Below are 22035 nucleotides of genomic sequence, written 5' to 3' on the forward strand. Positions count from 1 at the left end.
TCGCAACCTTTGTTCCTTCCAAAATTTCTCCTGCTCCGTTTCCATCCATTCCTGGAGTGGTCTCGAGCGTGAGGCTGCCTCCGCACACAGGAACTGCTCCGGAGACTTCTCTGCATCTTACCACAACCGGTGCCTGCCCCATCTTCTCTCCCTCCTATTTTTCCCCCTCCTACTTCAGCCCGTCCACCTTCCTATACTCTGTTCACGGCCGTACCAAAAGGAACACCCGCCCACACTGTTGAAATGGAGCTCCCACCTGTCTCTAACCTGCTTCGCAACCAGATCCTCTCAGGTACTCACATAGATTTAGCTTCTCTTCTGTCCCCCATTCCGCAAAAAGATTGCCTTCGCTCCCTGGACTGTGGCACATCCTCAAAGATTCACACTCCAATTCAAATCACATGCTCTCCCTAGCCGAATTCGTTATAGCTTTCATAAAATATTCTGAAGTAATCTGTTCAGTCTTTCCAAACAGATGAAAAGAACTGAACGATTACCTATCCATTATTGCTGACTTATCATTGTCATTCGGCCGCAGCCATTTTTACACGTATCAGTATTGAGAAGCCCTAGACTTGGAACTCTACAACAGAGTTCCCTTTTGAAAGGGGACTCTACACTGCGTTTGAAACGCATATGGGGAACGCCTCCGCGTGAACTGGTGTCTGAAAATAATATTAACTCACGACAATCCTATTGGCCGGTGACAGCCTATTACATCATCATAGTGCGACCTGGAAGTATATAAGGAGCGCCTAAAGAACCAGTCAGTATCTTTTCGTCTACAGGGACTGTTTTGTTTGAAATGATATCAAACCGATATTAAGGTAAGACAATTTATGTCTTACAAACGTTTCAGGAAATGTGTGCATCCGTGTCCCATAGTGTTGACATCTGATCACACACATAACTTATAACGTTGCCTTTTATGAGAACAAAAGAGCATGTACAGGCAGTTCTTGTGGGATCTGTCTGTTTGTTATTGTGAGTGTGTTTTACTTGTAAAATGCTCCACTCTCTTATGGTCTTTTCCTCGAGAGGAGAAGGACTGGCAGCTGCCCCTAATGGTTCGGGTCTTACTCTTGCTGAGGCAGAGTAGAGACTAGATCAAGGGGTTTTCAGCTGGAGCTTGTTGAAGAGTTGAAGGGGTGATTGTAGCAGGTTAAGAAAGAAACCGCTCGACGAACAATCCGCGAGCGGTTTCTTTCTTAACCTGCTACAATGGCAGCTGCAGTCTGCCAGTGGTGCTTTCCATAATCTCACACCGCTGTACATACGCGGGGGCAGGGTGGCTTTGAGGATTCAGGAGGCTTACCATCTTCGTCCTCATCAGCCATCTCCTGCTCTCTTGTTTGGCTTAGAATAAGAAGTTCCTTTTTTGCCATAATCCTCCAGCCACCGTAAGCTTTCCATTCCTTCTTGATCTTCATACTGAGATCAAGAAGGCATGGAAGGACCTGTATTCAGCTCGCATTCATCAACATAAGCAGGTTAATTTGCTGTTGTTGATGGAGTGAGTATGGGTACGCGTCGATGCCTCCTACTGACGAGATAGGTGCAACTATCTCGTGATATATGTAGGCTCCAACGCTGTATATGTGGCAGCAGGTCAGGCTGGTGTTGCTTTACACACAATATCTGTTTGTAAGCATATCAGTTAGACCTGCTGAAATTGACTTGGTAGGTCTCTTTATATTTATAATCTGTTTTCTATAAAGTATAGGATGAGGACTAAGGGCCCTGAAGTTCCATTAGGTTGGCTGGAATGATATATTATTAGGGTAGTACTTTGTTTGTCCCCTTTTTTGGATGTGTTGGCTTCAGATAATGAAGCCACCATTCATATGTATTCAGATGTCGGCTTTAACTAAGCCACACTGTTAGCCACCTTTTGGTTAATTAGCTTTCTCCTCTGGTAAATGCTAGAGTTTTGAGATTAGCTTTCACTAACTTCAGATAGATCTATGTTTAGCGTTGGCCTTACAGGCCGCCTGACTTTGTGTGCTTGGGTTGAGCTTTGCTCCTCTGAGCTTTACTGTAGAAATTTAGTATTCTCAGAGTTTGCCTCCTCTCAGTTGAGAGTCGTTGGTAGAGGCTGTTGTTTCTTAGCCCCAGGCAGATCTATGCTTATGTGTTGGCCTTATAGGCCCACAGCTATAGCTGGCCTAGGCTAGAACTAGGGTTTAGGCGATTTGCTAGTAGCATTTTACGCCCTTTTTATACTACCCCTGTTGTGTGAGTGTAGATTTTCCTAGTTCTGGCCTCCTCTTATCGGAGTTGTCGGGCCAAGGCCCATTGTCTCTTCGGTGTAGGTGCAAAATAGATAGCAGCTAAGGTAGCAGACTATTGCTAAGTCTCCCTGGTGCCGTTGTCTCAGGCGGTGTAGGCCCTTTTCACTATGTGAATAGAAACTTTGTTGCTGTAGCCCCACTCCCCTAGAACTATCTAGTGGTACTTTGACTTCAGATTTTCCCCTGAACCCCTTGAACTATGTTCAAGCTTGAGTGATATGGTTGTAGCTTTTTATGAAAGCCCCTGTTCCCTAGGCTTTAGTACAGATTGTATCTGTTTTTGGTAAGAATTTCTGATGTGAAGTACCCACCCTGTATTTTTCAGGGTTGGATTAATAGTACTCCCTTGTTGTTCAAGGTTATTGTACTTTAATATGTTAGTTCTGGTTCCTGCCCTACACTTTGTGAGCTAAGTGTTTACTGAGTACATTGCCTGTTGGAATGTGTGTTCAGGTTGAGCTAAACTAGTCAACCTCACTGGAGAGTTTTGTTCTCAGATTTGGCTCCCTTAGAGCATAGACACTGCCACTAGCTGACGCCCGTGTCATTCTGAAGTCGCAGGTCCTGTTTGGACCTCCTCTAGAGCACGATGGTGTAAGTTGTACTCCTCTTGCTTAAAGAGTAAAAAGTGTTTTTTACTGAGTACACTGCTTGTTGGAATGTATTGAGGTAGACTGTAATATGTGGGCACTCTACAGTCTTATCTGCTAGTTAAACTCGGTTCATTCTGAGCGAGTTCCAAGTTTGTGGGATCTTGCTTATCAGCAAGCAAGCTTTCTAGGTGTGTGGCCTTCACAGGCCGCACTTTAAGCTTTTCCCTCCCACATCTGGGTGTTCTTTAAGCAGATTGAGCATGTAGTTTCACATGTTGGCCTTTTGCAAGGCTGCTGTGAGGTATTTCTACACAATGTAGAATTTGCGTCATGTTGCATGACCCTCCGGGGCCTCCATGACTCTGTGCCTACAGTACGGTTTATCTGTTAGGTTGAGCTCTGTACTCCCCTCGTTTGAGGGTTGTCCTGCATAGTACTTAGCTCCCTAAGCTGGTTAGTGGTTGAAGGCCTCTCTGAGGCCTCCCTATTGAGGATCAGCCCCCAGGCTAGTAAATGTACTCCCCTTGTTTGGTTCCTTTAGAGTGCACAGCCTCCTCAGTGCAAATAATCAAGCGCTGAGTAGATCCTAGGATTGAGCAGAGTGTTACTCCCCTCATTGGTAAGGGTAAAAAGCACTAAGCTGAGTCCTGCTCTCCGGGATGCCCATCTCTACGCTCTGGTCTGAGTTGGTTACTGCCTCTTTGCAGTCACTCTTACTGGATATCTTCTCTGAAGAATGTGATTTGAGACTCTGATCAGGCAGGCTGTTGGCCAAGACTAGGTTTCTGTAAGAGTAGACCAGGTCGGCCTCCCTGGTGGCAGTCAGGGTCGAGTACGTTCCCCTGACAAGTGATTGGCTAGGGTTCCCTCGGTACCCTCTTTTCTTCGGAAAGAAGTTTGGTTCCTGAAGCCTTTGAGCGGCCTTGGTAGGCCTTCTGCGGAAGGCCTCTTTGAGGCTTATAGCTTGGGCTGTTGGCCATAGGGAATGCTGTCACTGACAGCCTATGTATGACCCGTAGAGGGAGTGGTTCTGGCATTTCAGTTGAAGCTGCTAGTTCTGACGTTTGTCTAGCCTTTTTTGGCATGCACTCCCCTCAAGCATGGCAGCGTGGGTGTATCGTTCACCATATGCATTTCAACGCAGTGTAGAGTTCCCTTTTGAAAGGGAATGTCTCAGGTTACGTATGTGACCATGGTTCCCTGAGAACAGGGAATGAGACACTGTGTTTCCTAGCCATGCATCGGGGCTGCCTGCTGAACAGTTCCTTCAAACGATAAGGTACTGACTGGTTCTCTAGGCGCTCCTTATATACTTCCAGGTCGCGCTATGATGACGTCATAGGCTGTTGCTGGCCAATAGGATTGTCGTAAGTTGATATTGTTTTCAGACACTGGTTCACGCGGAAGAGTTCCCCATATGCGTTTCAATGCAGTGTCTTGTTCCCTGTTCTCAGGGAACCATGGTTACATACATAACCTGAGACGTTTTAGCCCTCTAATTGATTATCACCCTGGGTTATTTTTATTCATTTATTTAATTTATTTTTGTTAATTATATAAAATTAATGATGAATGCATATTTTATTTCACTCATTCGGTTTGTAATCTCAGTAATGCAGTTTGTAATGGATTACATTTAGGATTACTTTGAGTTATACATGTTTCTAAATGTACTTGTGCATTGATCGACTTTTCTTAAGATCACCACCAGAGGTGCTAAGACAAAACAAATCTACTCAACAGTACTATGCGCAGACAACCAGTGAGCTTGACCCACTAATTGAAGCATAAATAGTATATAATTGGAAACCGTTGTTGTGCAATTGGTTAAAAGGCTGGGACTTTCCTTGTATAGGGTGTAAATCTTGGGTTATTGCCTTAGGGAGTTTTGTCACTGACAGTGACCCGGTGCATACCAAGTTAGGGAAGTATTTTAAGGATGCAGGTATTTGTTCCCAATAGCATCTTATTTTATGAGAGCACATTTAGCTTAATTCTGTGGTTCTTAATCCTGTTCCTGCTCTGCACATTTTGTATGTCTCCTTTATCTGACACACCGAGTTCAGTTCTTGGAGGTCTGACCTAATGACCTGATGATCTGAATCAGGTGTGTTAAATTCCCTGAGAAGGAGAAGGAGACAGAGACACTACTCCTGAATAATTGTGTCAAGACGCAACAGTCTCATTGGTCTACAACAGTCTGATGTCACTACTAGTGTGACCGCAAGCATAAAAGAGCGACTGTAGTAGACATCATCAACTACTTTGTCTAAAGGATATGTGGAGATGCAGCATCTTGTTACCTTTTCTCATGGAACCAGTTTCATCCTCCTCAGTATCATTACCTCTGACTCCTGGCAGTGAGGCAGATGTGTTCAATGTCGCTGTCACTGAAGAAAAATGAAATGAACCCAAAAATTCACAACATTGTTGTTTTGATGAAGATGTTGATATGTCAGAGTGATTGCAGTGATTCATGTTTGTTTAGTTCAAACAAATATTTAGGCTGTTTTACAGGTTGTGAGAAAAGCAGATTTAGTTTTAATTCAGAGGTGTTTAATTACCTGTCTGTGGTTCTGCACTAGATGGTAGATGGCCTATTACAGAAAAAGAGAGATGATTAATGTCTGTTATAGTTCTAGAACTGATTTCTTCATTTGCATGGTCTTTCCCACAGTGAAAGTGATATTCAAACAGGTGGTAAACAAGAAATGGATTTTTTATTCTCTAAAGTATTTGCCTTTAACATACCAAGAAAGTCAATTACAAAGATGCCAAGCGTAAAGGGGGCTGTAACTTTACATATTGTAACAAAACTCAGTGTCTGACATTGAGACCAGGCCAGTTCATGTAGCCTACGACACCAACTGGGCAAAAGTTACAAAGTCACAATGAAGCTTAATGTACTCATTGCCTTTGCTATGACCAAACAAGTCTACTCAACACTTCTACATGCATGCCATTAGTGAGCTTGACCGTACATGACGTTCTCGCGGGTGTTTCATGTGAAACTCATGCAAGAACTGCCATCTGTTTTTCTGTCTTGTCTGTTTCTCATTATTATTATCTGTTATTCTGTGTATTTTGTTTTAAGTAGTAATTTAAAAAAAAAAAAAAAACGGCATCCGACATCCGCATGACTTTTCTCGCGAGTTTCTCAGCGCGCCTCAAGTTCCGTCAAGCGTGAACTTTCAACCCTCTCATGCATGCACACGTCGCACAGGTGACTGTTGGTCAGAAGCTTTAGTCTACATTTTTAAAATTTAAAATGTTTGGTATTTTTTCTTACAAACACTTATCGCTTCACTTCAGAAGACATTGATTTATCCATTGGGCTCGTATGGATTACTATAGCTATTAGCTATAACAGCTATTACTGTTTGATGCTTCAACTTTTAGGAACGCATGATCTTGCATTATAAAGCATTATAAAGCATTCCCAGAGATTATTTATTTTTCTAAAAAAACTTTGTGTTCATCTGAATAAGGAAAGTCATATACATCTCGGATGGCATGAGGGTAAAAGATGAGTAAATGGTGAGGACATTTCTGGGTGTACTGTATTTTCTTATAATACATACAGAATTTAAAGAAAGAAAAAGTAGAAGAGGAACAGGAGGAGGAGGAAGCCAAGCAAGAGAAACGAATTAGTGTTGTAAATGTGTTCTGAAATAAATTGTTTTTCAAATAAAGGTTTCCAAGTGATATCAGATTGTGTGTATACATGTGTTTTTATTGTACTTACCCTGTAACTACATGAAACAAGAGGGTAACAAGCTCCACTTTAATTTACAGCCCGTAATGTCATACTTACCCTGTAACTACATGGAACAAGAGCATATTTCCCCATGTATTAAAAAATTACAATATTATAGTTTTGAAACAACTCAATCAGTGCACTTTTGCAATAAAAACAAAATACTGTGTAAATGCACTGATATGTAGCCTACACCATAAGTTTTAAAAAGCCTTTATATATTTGTACACTACAAAAAGGTGTGCAGTGTATGTTCTCGCTAAATTGCTCCGAAACATAAGATTGTTGTCTATGATAATAGTATAAGTACCCCTTAGTTCTAAAATACTTACTGTACAGTATAAATAATTTGTTATTTTCCTGGTTGTCACCCCTTTATTCCTAAGACTTTACATATTGTTTCCCAATACTTACACATACTTACTTTATAGGTACACTATAATTATCGAAAGTTACGCTGAAAATACGTTAAATTACGCAGTACTTTCCGGGCTGTAATGAAGCTTAATGTGCTCATTGACTTTGCTATGACCAAACAAGACTACTCAACACCACTACATGCATGCTATTAGTGAGCTTGACCGTACATTGTGTAGGAACAAATCAGCTCAAATTAAATAATTAATTTATAGGGAATTAAAAAGAGTCATTTAGTTTACGACCGAGCAACTAAATCGTCCAGCGTTCATTCGCTCGGGCCGTAATAGGCTCTTGTAGCGGATATGAATATTCAACTAACTTCAAGATTACTTTACGGTAACTTTAAGATTGACAGTTTAAGACATTAAATTTTACAAACACATAATACAAGACACTTTCTTTTAAAATCTACAGGAGACTTTGATTATTCTAACACAAACTAATCTAACACAAACACGCACACACACACACACAAACATTCATACACGTTGCAGAAAGAAAGGAAATGAGAGAGAAAGAGATTTAAGAGAGAATGAAATAATGAGAATGATTTCTAGCAAAGTATGCACTTCAAAAGACCTGACCTAAACGAACCATGAATCATTAACTTAATGCACCAGTTCAGCTTTAGAATCTGGAGGTACTTGCTTGTCGACTTTAAATGGGAATCTCCTCGTCGGCGTCCTTGGCTTGGAGAAAGGGGTTTTTCCAAGTCGATGATTTGTTGCAGGATCTTTTCAGGTCCGGATTGTGGTTAGGTAAAAATCAATCATGTTTGAGCGTGCTGGCAAATGAAATGAAGTCTCTTGTAGTAGCTTAAATTTGAGGCGGCAAAAGTCGTTGGTTAAACTTTGCGGCAAAACTTAACTTAGAACCTGCTTAGAACACGAGACTCTCAACAGAAAAGAAGCTAAAGTAAAAGAAAAGGAAAGTGAGTAAACGTTGAATAGCTTGAATGAGCTGCTTGTCTGTCCTTTGTCTTCATCTTAGTCTTGTCTTTTCTTTGTTCTAGTTTTTTTATTGTCTTTGTGATGTGACTGTTTAAACTTAGGTGTTTGTCCCACCTCTGTGAGGAGTTCTGGCCAATCAGGTATCGTCTTGTTTCAAAGGTGGCTTTTTCTCTGCCCCAATCATAAACTGAATGTTACCTCCGGCCTCTGGAATTGCCCGTCTCGGCAGACAGTACCGTTTAGACATGATTTCTATTAAATGGAATATGATACATTTTACACAGATTTCATTCAAGCCATGATTTGAATGGAAACTAGAGATTTAAATACATATCAGACAAGAAATACTTTCATTCAACCATTCAATAGTTACACAGTTACATGAGTTGTTTGGTGTTCTAAAATATAACTCGTCACATGTAAACATGATATAAAATTTATGCAGTTAAAAGATGTTTGATAAGTCCGTTTCAAGTTGTTTGGAACATTTTGATACAGTTTATTTGTGTCTCTGTGAGTTTTTCTGTGTCATTCATAGGTCACTCAGAGAAACAGGCCTGCGATATCTCTCTGTCTCTTTTGATCTGGAGATCTTCTGGTGGCTTATTGCGTTGTCTTTTCAACCATTTGGTTTCTACAAATGGCTTAAAGGTTTGCCTCCTTTCCTTCAGTCAGGAAGCATGGGTGCCATAAAAGTACCTAGCAGGGGGTTGTTCTGTAGATGAACTGGAGCCGAAAATTAGATTCTCTGAGCTTGGGTTACTGAAATTATGTTTTGAAAGAATCATCTGAACATTTGTCTGGTTCGTCCTCAGTCCTTACAATTGTATACAATTGGAAAACTTTGTTGTGCAATTGAAAAAATTAAAAATTAAAAACTCTAATGATGCATTGTTTGTTTGGTTGTATTTGTGATGATAACACACACAGTGGTAATAATAGTGGAGTTCCATTCTCCTTAGCATCATTACCTGGCGGTGAAGCAGTCGTGCTCAGTGTCGCTGTTGCTGAAGGAAAATAAAACAAACACAAAAATGCACAACATTGTTATGTTGTTGATGTTGATATGTCAGAGTGATTGTGATGCTTCATGTTTGATATGTTCAAACAAATCTTTAGACATTTTTACAGGCTGTGAGAAAAGCAGATGTGGTTCTAATTCAAGGGTGTATAATTACCTGTCTGTGGTTCTGCACTAGATGGTAGATGGCCTATTACAGAAAAAGAGAGATGATTAATGTCTGTTATAGTTCCAGAACCAGATCTTTCCCACAGTGAAAGTGATATTCAAACAGATGGTAAACAAGAAATGGATTTTATATTCTCTAAAACATTTGTCTTTAACATGCCAAGAAATTTAACTGCAAAGATGCCAAGCATGAAGTATGGCTGTACCTCTGCATTTTGGAACAACACTCAGTGTCTGACACTGAGACCAGGCAAGTTCATTTAATCTGTGTTTACACTGTCAGTCCAAATCTGATTATTTGTGTATCCGATTGGAATCTGATCTAAAATTATAGACTGTCCACATTGTGTATCGCAACTGTTCAGATCCGATTTGTGTGTCCATGCCGCTCTTTCGTTTTCCAGAATATCTGCATTGGTTTCTATGGCAATGATGTTGAGCTGATAAACATATGCCAAAAACAACAACCACAACATGGAGGAGTTTGCAATACAGATGTTGTCATATTTACAACATTGTGCAGCCGCCGCACTGGACTACTGCGTTATGAGGAGACGACAGCAGAATCATAGGAGGCTGGTACAAGCGGCTTTATTTCGTGCTGTCATCTCCGCCGGTTTCAAAACTCTGTTATATTGTTATTTTGCACTTTGCAACAACACAACCTTGTTTCTGCAGCGACTTTCAGCATGTTTCCTATAACAACATGACGTTTACATTTTACATGGCGTGAGAAAGTCACATAAACCATGCAAAATCCATAACCCATGCAACAGAAACTGATTTCCAGAAATGCGATTTGAATAGGGTTTCAAACCACATATAAATGTAGCTTGAAACAGATTTGTAAAAATCGCATTTCATGTGATTTTTGGCCATTCAGACTTGCTAAATCTAATTGGATTTCAATCAGATATGCATAAAAATCGGATTTGGATTGACAGTCTGAACAGCCTTAGTCCACATCACCAAGGGCAAAAGTTTCAAAGTTATAAACCACCATGTTTCTACTGTAGGGCCAAGTGCGAGCCAGGGCTAACAGCGTGCTGGGTGTGGCCAGTTGCCTCGGACCCTGAGCTGAGAGGCCTAAATCAAGCACTAAAACCCACCCTTAAAAAGCCTCCTTCGAACAAGATCACACAACCCCTGGATCGAAAAAATTAAAATGACAGAAGTGTACATTCGGACTTTAATTTAAAACTTAAGACTCTAGTATCAATATTAACCATAGATTTACAATAAAAACAAATGTAACAGTACTTTATTAATTTGTGTCAGGAGTGCACATCAAACATGCTGAATCACACCATATTTATTATTTCACATAAAAAGAGAACACATTCAGCCGTGCCTTCTTCCATTTATTTGTGATCACAGAAATGCACAAAACAACTCCATTAAGCCCAAAGTCTTACATAGTTAGAAAGATAATATTAAAATGTCACATTTTACGTCACATTTCTTTAGAAAGAATAAGCACTTATATTAATTTTCCACAAAATTATGCAATCTGAAGAAGTTTTTGATGAAAGGAAGGAAGGGAAGGTGGCAGGGTTGGCAGAACGATCCCCTGAGGGCACCAAGGGAAAGAGTATGCTGTATAGACCATTTGGGAGCAGACGTCACAGTTACGACACTTGCGGCTGCGTGTGCATTGTGGTGGCAGAAAAACAGTGGTAACAAGTGGAGGAAAACAGGCAAAATCCACAGAATAAGAGAAACAACTTCTTGTTGTGCCTTTGGATGTCAGAATCAGAATGCAAAATAAGATGGTCTTCATTTTATTAATTCATGCGAGTTTATATCTCCCAATTCAGATATTATAACTCGTAACTGCGAGTTTATACCACAATTCTGAGGAAAAAAGTCTGAATTGCAGGATATAAACTTGCAGTTCTGAGAAAAAAGACAGAATAATGAGTTTCTATACATAAACTTAATTGCAAGAAAAAAGTCAGAAGTGTGAGATATAAACACAAAACGTCTCAGGTTACGTATGTAACCATAGTTCCCTGAGAACAGGGAACGAGACTCTGCGTTTGAAATGCTTTGGGGAATGTCTGAAAGCCAAGTATCAGAGAGTGCATGCCAAAAGATGGCTAGACAAACGTCAAGCAGTTTCGAATGAAACGCCAGATAGCAACTCACCTTCGGGTCACGCAAAGGATGTCAGTGACAGCATTCCCTACGGCCAACAGCCCAAGCTGAGCCTCAAAGAGGCCTTCCATAGAAAGCCTACCAAGGCCCCTCAAGGCTTCTGGGACCAAATTTTCAGAGGAAAATTGGTCCCTTAAAGGGAATGTGGCCAGGGAACCGAAAGGAGCCCCGGCCAGTCACTAGAGGGGAACGAAGTCACCCCCAATGCCACCAGGGAGGCCGACCTGGTCTGATGAAGGACAAACTTAGTCTTGGCCAACCCTTTCTGAATACAGAATCTCAATAACGCATTCTTCAGAGAAGAGAGCAAGTAAGAGCGACTGCCAGAGGGGCAGTAAACAACTCAAACCCATGCGTAGAGACGGGCACCCTTTAGAGCAGAACTCAGCTGAGTGCTATAAACCCTCGTATTGAGGGGAGTATAATCCGCTCATCCTAGGATCTACTCAGCGCCTGATTATTTGCACTGAGGAGGCTGCGCGCTAAGAAGCCCTGATACAGTCGAGCACAAACCAGCCTGGGGGCTGATCTCAACAGGAGGCTTCACAGAAGTCTACAACCAAACCAAGCAAATGATCAGCTTAGGGAGCTAAGCACAATTACACAAACAACCCAAAGGGAAGTACGAAGCTCACCTAACAGATAGACCATACTGTAGGCACATAATCATGGAGGCCGGAAAAAGGGGCCTGCAACATGACTAAAGTTCTGTATAAAGAACTACATGTCACACCAGAATACTAGTCACATAGTGGTATTCCAAGGGCGGCCTACAAGGCCGTACACCTGAAATCTAGCTTTCTGGTAGCAAGAACGACCACATAACTTTAGTAACTGTGAGTGCCCACATAACAGTCCATCCAACACAATCCAACGAGCAGTGCACTTGGTAAAGCTCAGCCAGACACGTGGCATCAGCTCGTGGCAGTGTTTTCAAGCCCCAGGCGGGACAAATAACCGGCCTACCAAGGAGGTTAATAAGTCACCTGGGAGCCCTGGCCAACCAGCAGCATAATAAAACAAATGCCAGCATGTTCCCAGGGAGGCCCAGAGAGCCTACCTGTCACATGTGGTGCCAGCTAGTGGCCACTAAAGTTCTAGGAGCAAAAATAGAACCAGGTTACTAACGAGGTAACTACTTAGCTCAACTAGAGCTAAAGGAGAGACCATGCTCAAGGAAGCAAATGCAGAGAAACCGAACAACAGAGCGGCTTACCACAAGAGCTCACCCTGAGAGGCAAGCCACACAGAAACATACTCAGTAAAAGCACCTTTTACTCTCAAAGCGAGAGGAGTACACAACCGAACTCCAACATGATACACAGGAGGCCTGTAAGGCCTATAACTTGTAAACACGTGGTGTCAGCTAGTGGTAATTATTTAAACAAGACCAACCCAAACTGTGCTAACATGTAAACTGAAAAGGAGGCCTGGCAGGGCCTACTACTTTTTGAAACACGTAGCGCCAGCTAGTGGTCTCACAGGGAACCAAGCTCAAAAGGGAACCAGCTCTAGACCAAACAAACAGATGAGGGTAACTAGCTTAACACAATCTGAGCTAAGTCTACACATTCCAACAGGCAATGTACCATAAATCACATAATTACAGGGTACAATGAAATGCTAACATGGTCTAAAGGAGGCCTACAAGGCCTACAACCTCAAACAAACACAAGCATAAACCTGTGCAGTGCTAACGTACGTGAGCCAAACTCATGACCATACACCAACAGCGCCCGTAAACGCAAGCTGCAACTAGAAGGAGGCTAAACAACAAAGAGCCAACAACTTCTACAGTTATATGTAATATAGCTGCTGTGGTAATGATCACAAAGTGGGAGCTAACAGAGATCAAACTAAAAGTACGACTCTCTACACTCAACCTGAATGTGCAATCCAACAGGTGATGCACTCAGTGAAACACATAAACCCTAGCCGGGGAGTACAAAAAACACCACGTCCTTAAATAGAGGCTAACAACAGCCTACTATTATGAGAACAGGTGCTAACCTGTGGCAGCACTAGAGTAAAGCTCACATACATGTAGGGCAAAGCTTAAAACCCAAAGCAAACTAATGCTTTGTAAATACATGCCATCCGTTAAAAAAGGATAAATGTTCTCACCAAACAGAACTTATAGATCTGTACTGAACCCTAGAGGACGGAAGCTAAAAGCTAGCACCGTAGCTCAAACTTGAATGAAATTCAAGGGGCTCAGGGGAAACAAAATCATAGCATGATTAAAGTTCTAGAAAGCGGGGCCTAGCATGCACTGCATAAACTTATCTACGCAAAGATAAGGGCCTACCACCTGAGAAACAGCACCAGAGAGGCTAATAACAGCTTGCTACCTTAGCTGTTAACCTCAGCCATTGCACCTACATAAACAAGGGGAAAATGGGCATACGGCCTAACAACTCCCTCAGGAGGAGGCCAGAACTAGGAACTATACAACAAAACAAGGGATAGTAATACAAAGGGTGGTTTATAACAATATACTCCTAAACCTAGTCCTAGCCTGGGCCGCTAAGCTGTGGGCCTACGGGGCCACACGCATAGCAACGCATGGGCTTCACCTCTGAATCTCCATAGATAAGAGGAAACAAAGCGAAGCTCAACAAGCAAACAATGTCAGGTGGCCGATTAAGGCCGACCTAAACATAAACACTAACTGAAGTGACGAGTGCTAACTCAACAAATGAGAAGCTACTCTAAACAACAGGTGGCTAGGGGGCGGCCATTTTGTGGCCTGCACAATATATCGTTCTAGCCAACCTATCAAACTTCAGTTTGCCCAAGAACCCCTCTTACTTTTTCCAATTACATACTCAGGAAAAACTATACAGGAACACAAGGTCAACATATTTAGAAATATAAATATAGACCCAGCTCACTTTCCTGCGGCTCGAAGACCAAAGACGACTCCTTCCATTTTCTTTAACAAGGAGGGATGGAATCTAGGGTTCTTTAAAGCCTAAAAGAGCCTCTTACACTATCAAGCCAGAAGGCGGGCCTTTAGAAAAATATTATCAAAGGCCCAGCCGTCAGCCTGACTGTTAAAGAAGCACCTTAGTATGTTAAATGAAACCAAAAACTCAGGAGGCAGAGGAAGAAGGGGCGAGGGCAGATGTAAAATCGCCCTCGCAATGAGAGGGAAACGATTACGGACGCTACTGGCGTATGTGATCGATCACTGCTTCTTCCTCCTCGAGTCCAGGCGTCTCTGCGCCTTGCTCCGAAAAGGAGGAGGCGCCCGAGCGACCATACTGGACCTCTGGCCGTGTCTCTGAGCCTCAGCTCGAGATGGGCCAGCCTCCTGACTAACTACATGCTCAGAAAAACTATACAGGAAAAACAAAGTCTTATTTTAAAAACATAAAATATAGACTCAGCTTACCTTCCGGCGGCTGAAAGACCGAAGACTCCTCATATTCCTTTTTCTCTACATGAAAGGATGAAATCTAGGGTTCTTTTAAGCCTAAAAGATCTTCTCATTATCAAACCGGAAAAGCGGGCCGACAGAAAAATAATCACTATGGGCCCAGCCATCAGTCTGACCATAAGAAGCATCTGAGCATGATATATGTCTATAAAATATAGGAGGTGGAAGAAAAAAGAGGAGAGGGTAGATGTAAATCGCCCTTTTGTAGCTGGGGGATCAATTACAAACGCGCCGGTGTTTACAATCGATCACCCATCTCACTCTCACTTCTTCCCCCTCGCGTCTGTCTGGGCTCAAATACAATCTGAATGGCTAGGGGTTTTTCCATGCCCTCCTGATCTCAAACGCGGAGATCAGGAAGGAATGGAAAGCTTATGGGAGCTGCAGCGTTCATAGACAGAAAGGAACCGCTCGTCGAGCCGTCCGCGCCTGGCCCCTTTCTTAACGTGCCCTCGCGGCAGCCGCAGCCTGCCAGAACCATCCCAAAAACACCAGCAGCTCTGCATACACAGCAGCCAGATGAGCGCGCGCTGCCGGATACGATGACGTCAAACAAGGACATCATCGTCATCCAACAACTCATCCTCGTCAGCCCCGGGGAAGCTGAGAGAGAATACAACTCTCTCAAACTTCCCAACGAGCTCACCTGCAAGCCCCATGATTGCAGCCGCCGTTTTGCCTCAGCACAAACGGGGCTAGAATCACCAGGCACAGATGCGGACACCTCTTCCCTCGAGAAGAGTGCCGAACGAGAACGGAGCGTCCCGATAGGGAGACGCTCATAGTAAATAACAGAAAACACACAGACAGCGCCTTCAACTACTGTCTATGCGCGCTCCTCTCCCAGACAGAAAACGCCCAGAAATGTGTATATCAAGTGCCAAAACCTGGGACACGGATGAACACACTCTCTTGAACGTTTGTAAGGCATAATATAGATACCCTTACCGGAGTCGATACAATCGCGATCAGACAGAACAGTCCCGAAAGACGAGAAGATACTGACTGGTTCTCTAGGCGCTCCTTATATACTTCTGGGTCGCGCTATGATGACGTCATAGGCTGTCGCCGGCCAATATGATTGGAGTTTTTTGATACTTGGCTTTCAGACATCGGCTCACGTGTGACGTTCCCCAAAGCGTTTCAAATGCAGAGCTGAAGTTCCCTTCGAAAGGGAATTGCCTTTTTTATTCTTTTATTCCGTGGATTCCATCGACTGCTACTGCAGAACTGTCATTTTCTGCCACCAGGCTCCACACACAAAGATCATCGCTGTTTGCAAACCCCCAAATGGTCTATAATGTGGCATAAGCCGCTTCCACTAAGAGGGGCCTGACATTAAAGGTCTGGCACTCACGGCGTCAGCCCTTCTTCTTTATCTCTGGAACCCGACAGGAAGTGGTTTTCACCTGACTGAGCTGAATGATGACACGATATTCCTTTTAGAGCTGCCTTGCAGCAGAATCAGCATTTGCATTACAAATTTTTCCAGTTTATCACTGTAAAGAAGCTTTGAAACAATCTGTATTGTATAAGATGCTATAGAAATAAAGGTGACTTGACTTTCAAAATGCTTTGAGATCAGCCTCTTTTTTTTTAACTTATTTGTTTCAAACTTCATCAGAATCATGTAAAAATATAGCATATGTAGACCTGTGAAATAATTATTGATATCTTAAGAATATGTTAAGAATTATTGATATCTAATGTGGATCTAGGGGCTCTGTAGCCTTTTGACAAAAGTGGTGGGGTTTGTTTTAACTACAGTCCCCAAACTCTTAAATATATTTTTTCTCAATTAGCCAGACAACTTTCTAGTTTACATTCATTTACTCCAACCAACAGGAAATTGGCTATTTTGGTCTGCATGTGGATCTAAGGGGTTTATGCAATCAGTACCAAACTCTGTCAACATGAAGCCATGACATTAAGGATTCTAAGGGCCAGATTTACTAACAGCTTGTGCCAGCGCAAACCCTTTTTTGGCGTTAAAAAACCACTGTCGGGATTTACTAAAGACACGTACTGCAAATTAGTGCTGAAAAGGCGTGGACTGAGTTGTTTTTGCGGCTGACCTTATTGCATATGCATTTGTGTGAGTTTCCCTTTCAGCCGCAAAATTTATGGGAGGAAAATATTTAAATGAATCCCACAACGCGATTTACTAATATTTGCGCTGGTCAATTTACTGGTATTTGTACCTCTTTCCACCTATAGTAAACAAACTTCATATACTTCTCATCCAGCCAAACAGCTTTCATGCTCTAAGTCATGCACTAGCCAGCTGGAAGTTGGCTATTTTGGATTGCTTGAAAAATGCAAGCTCTGGAATGTGATATACTTATCTTAGGGAATTCAACTAATAACCACCAAACTCGGCAACGTGAAGCCAAGACATTGAGGATTCTAAATTGCAAGCAGATTTTTGATATCTTGAATGGTTTGGCCATGGTAAGGAAACAAATTTATGACGAAAAGAGGGAAACAGGAAGTGTGTTATAACTTCTGCATGCATTGAATAATTTTAATGAAACTTAAGCTATGTGTTCGTTGAAGAAGGCTGTTCACATGGATGTGACTACTGTGAGTCAAAGTATAGCACCACCAACTTGCGACAAGAAGTGTGTCATCATCACCATCTTTAGTATTACTATTGTTATTATTACTACTATTATTACTGTTATTATTATTGATATTACTGTTGCCGTAATCACAAAATATTATCACCATCTTCAGTATTAGTATTACTATTGTTATTATTATTGATATAAATGTTGTTATTATTATTATTATTATTGATATTACTGTTGCCATCAACACAAAATATTATCATCATCACCATCTTTAGTATTACTATTGTTATTATTATTACTGTTATTATTATTACTGATATTACTGTTGCCGTCATCACAAAATATTATCACCATCTTTAGTATTAGTATCACTATTATTATTATTATTGTTATTAATGTTATTATTGTTATTATTATTATTATTGATATTACTATTGCCGTCAACACAAATTACGATCATCATCACCATCTTTAGTATTACTGTTATTATTATTATTGATATTACTGTTGCCGTCATCACAAAATATTATTATCATTATTATTATACATGTTATTACTACTTAAATACTTCTACTATTAACCGTTTGTCATTTCTGCTTATTTTTCATTGCTGTTACTATCATTGCTGTTTTATTGTTGTTTTTGTGTTTTGTATTCACTGTATGTTGTATGTTTTGCACTCCTAATAAAAAAAAAGAAAAGAAAAGAAAAAAGAAGAAGTGTGTCACTCAGTATTCAACAATATTATTTAATTCGACTGCATTGACTTTATCAAATGAGAACTGAATTGAGCTGGATAATGACGTTACTTTTTTCTTCAGAGCTGCCTCATAGCTGAATTGAACGAATATGATAATTGATGACCTGTACTCTGTCTTGAACGAATCTGAATCATCGCCAAACTGACCTCAGCTGATCACTGGCACTATTTGCTGAGAATTAAACTGAACTGAGCTAAGACATCACTTGTTAGCTGAAACCGAACTGAATTTACCAATTGATGATCTTCTCAAAGGAACTGAACTGACTGAGCTGAAAGATGACACTATTTTCTTTTTAGAGCTGCCTTGCGGCAGAATGGAACTATTTGCATTACAGAATTTTTTCCAGTTTATCACTGTAAAGAAGCTTTGAAACAATCTGTATTGTATAAGGCGCTATAGAAATAAAGGTGGCTATATCCAAAATCGCCCCCTATACCCTTAAATAGGGCACTATTTGAGGAGACAGCCATTTGTAGTGGTGTCCGAAACCATAGTGGACATTATTAAGTGCACTCATTCAATCCCACAATGCACCGCAATAACGGTCTGAATGTGGATCTAAGGGTTTTATGCAATCAGCACCAAACTCTGTCAACGTGAAGCCATGACATTGAGGATGCTAAAAAAAGGTTGTACGTATGCATATTTAAACAAAACTATGAGGGGCCGTACAAGCCATAATTCATTCTGGCACTCTCACACACTTACATTCTCCTTTCACATACATACATTCTCCTTTCACATACATACATTTCTACTCTCACACACACTTACATTCTCCTTTCACATACATACATTCTCCTTTCACATACATACATTTCTACTCTCACACACACTTACATTCTCCTTTCACATACATACATTTCTTCTCTCACACACACTTATATTCTCCTTTTTTTGGGGTTGTTTTTAGCCCAAGGGCTGGGTAAACATATGACAGAACACAGGTTGGGGTAATTTGCAGCATAAAGGGTTGATTTTATTATTATTATTTTTTCCTGTGATATAGCTTATTTAGTACAAGTAAGTTTACAGATTAAATGATCTAAACCAGTGGTTCCCAACTTTTTTAGCCTCAAGTACCCCCACGACTCCATCAATAAGGCCCAAGTGCCCCTTTATCGACACTAAACAAAAGTAAATGCGGCTTTTATATTTTAATGCAGTTGTCACAATTACCTAATTTACCAATGAACCAGTTTTATTGATTACAATTCAGATTTGAAGATATTGGGAAATTTTAAATAAGAAACACAATGTAATTGGACATTCCAGCAGTTCAAATGTTATTTTGAATATGATGACACAAAAATTATTTATTCATCCTTCAGAGATTGTCCCCATTTGTAAAACTTAAAGTTTCAAGATGTAGGAAATCCAACATTTGATTGAAAACAAACACTTTTATTTAAAAATAAAAAAGATACGAAAAATACCACTATAACCCGTAGATGGCGGTAAATAAGCACTTATTGGCTTATAAAGTTCAGCACTTTATGCACTAAAGTAGGAAAAGTCACAAAGTCTTTCAAATAAATGTTTAAATTACAATGTGTCTACTATGCTTTTTATGAGAGGATTTGTGAGCTGACTTATTAAACTGACACTAAAAAGAAACTTATTCAATGCTGCAAAATCACGTTGTAAACAGACACATTTGCAGCGATTAACGCGATTACTCAGCAAGCCTATAACGCCTAAGCGACAGGGGACATTCTAAAACACTTAACGTGGCTTAATGTACTAAGTGATATTAACAGACCAAACTTAGTAAACATCATACTAGTATACTACAAAAAAGCAGATGAGCCCAGAATTTGAACGCACCGCATTTAATTTCACGTTAAGCGTTTTCCTCCCATAGAAAACGCTTAACGTGGCTTAACGTACTAGGACAGTGATATTAAATGACCAAACTCAGTCATACTAATAAACCATACTACGTACAGCAAAGCAGATGAACCCAGAATATGAACGCAATTCGTTTAATTACACGTTGTTTTCCTCCCATAGAAAACCGTTATAAAGAAAAAGCTTAACGTCACTTAATGTAGCTTAAGAGAGATCAAAGATCAAATTCTGCACAAAACAATTATTCTAAGTAGTATGCTTTATTAGTATAGTGTTGACTAAATTTGGTGATTGGGAATCACTGATCTAAACATTTGTAAAATACTCCACACAACCAGGTTTATATGACAACTTTATTTTTGATACAGTTCTTAATACAGCTTATTTTATATAGTTTTTACCATGCCTAAAAATACTGGCTACATTTAAAATCGTTTAACAAACATTTTAGAAGTAAAAATTATACATTTAGGTCTAAAAGTAATTCAAGTGTAATCAAAAGTCCCGTCCCGTTTCCACCGTAACGATGCGGATTCTCCGGCCGGAGATGGGCTCGCATTCGGCGGCGGAACTAATTTCAGACCACCGCCCTCCGTCTCACTCGTAGCCGAAAGATGCTGTGGCTGCTTCCATAACCTGCCCATAAACAATCAGTGCACAGTTCTGATAACATATTTCAATATCCAGAGTATTTATATTCAGTATCTTTAGGAATAAATTGTTAATTTTATGCAAGGCATAAATTCATCCGAAAGACAGATGCGACACTCGGTTACTGATATCGTAGTTTGCTTTGCATTAAATAAAATGATTTACAGCACAGCAACGATTTTAAAGATGAAATAAAACATACACAAACCTGTATTTCATAGACAAAATGCATCAAGTAGGCGGGGCGGCGCTGAGAAGCTGAACGTCACGTGACGATCGCGCCTGACCTGCCTTCCGTTTCCATTATAATCCTTCCGTTTAAAAATAGAAAACCATTATAAAGAAAATGCTTGGGGTACGGTGTAGCGAGTTGCATTCCTCTGGTCTCATCTGCTTGCATCACCAATATAGTGAGGTTGGTCTTTTTATAGCCTATTCACCTTATTTTTTAGGTAAGAGAGCAGGCGTGGCTAATAAATCGGAAGTCTTGCACATTCACAGAAAACACCTTGCATTAAGCCGAAATAAGTGTTCTTTTGGGCTCATCTGTTTGTCGTATATAGTGTTATGTATATTGTACATAAATAAGGTTTATACTGAGTTTGATCTCTAGTCTAATAGCTCGTTTTCTTTATAACAGGTTTCTGTAGGAGGGAAATTTGAAAAATAAGATGGATATTTTAAAAATTAAGGTGGATACATGCGCGTTTAGCGTGACCGCTCTGTAAAAGAATGCATATGTGTGTTTTTGTTGTTTTCGCGGATCCATGTAAATAGGGACAATATTGATATCGTTGTCATCGGTACATAGAAAAAACTTTTACGTTTTTAGTACATCGTTGACATGTAAACATTGTGACATTGTCACACAGGACACATGTTGTACCGCTTAATATATATCATGATGGTTTTATATATATATATATATATATATATATATATTTGAGTTTTAATAGGTTTACATGTTGTCTCAGTCATTTTAGTCCATTTTATTCTTCTTACTTTAATGTGTGTATGTCTTTAAATGAGTCTGGGTCTGCCTGTCATGTGACTGATCACATGACAGTAATCAGGAAGTAAGCCAGCATAAAGGAGGCAGCATGGCAAACAAACATGGTCACCAAGCAAAATGACCACAAGCTGGATTGAGGAGTTGTTTTAACGGACTTACCTTTCCAGCGCTTCACATCACCTTCACTTGGATTAACACTTCTGTGGACTTTGTATATACACTGGTGGACACTTTCACATTGGGACTTTCAGCACGCTACTAGGACTCTTAAGGACTGTTTTAGGGTATGGTGCTAATGGACACGCTTTTGAACAGCTTAAGTTATTCTAGTTTTATTGTGTTGTTTTAAGTTCCATGTGGAAATTGTAAATACAGTTCATTTATT

General features: G+C 40.5%; 1 protein-coding gene across 50 annotated transcripts in view; it reads right to left on the minus strand.

Moving 5' to 3' along the window:
* LOC127507802 (deleted in malignant brain tumors 1 protein-like) overlaps positions 1–22035 on the minus strand; it is a 163932-nt gene that overhangs the window by 65555 nt on the left and 76342 nt on the right. For 13 of the 50 annotated variants that reach the window (XM_051885174.1, XM_051885191.1, XM_051885189.1 and 10 more), the window contains 4 exons: positions 9190–9222; positions 8983–9018; positions 5449–5481; positions 5188–5274 (listed from right to left, as the gene is read on the minus strand). The exons of 4 other annotated variants lie outside the window; for them this stretch is intronic. In XM_051885174.1, the coding sequence (XP_051741134.1) occupies positions 5188–5274; positions 5449–5481; positions 8983–9018; positions 9190–9222 (189 nt within the window). The remainder of the gene's footprint in view (positions 1–5187; positions 5275–5448; positions 5482–8982; positions 9019–9189; positions 9223–22035) is intronic. 33 more of the 50 variants (XM_051885207.1, XM_051885195.1, XM_051885181.1 and 30 more) reach the window with 12 other exon arrangements.

The sequence above is a fragment of the Ctenopharyngodon idella genome, chromosome 24 (assembly GCF_019924925.1).
Source record: "Ctenopharyngodon idella isolate HZGC_01 chromosome 24, HZGC01, whole genome shotgun sequence".
NCBI lineage: Eukaryota > Metazoa > Chordata > Actinopteri > Cypriniformes > Xenocyprididae > Ctenopharyngodon > Ctenopharyngodon idella.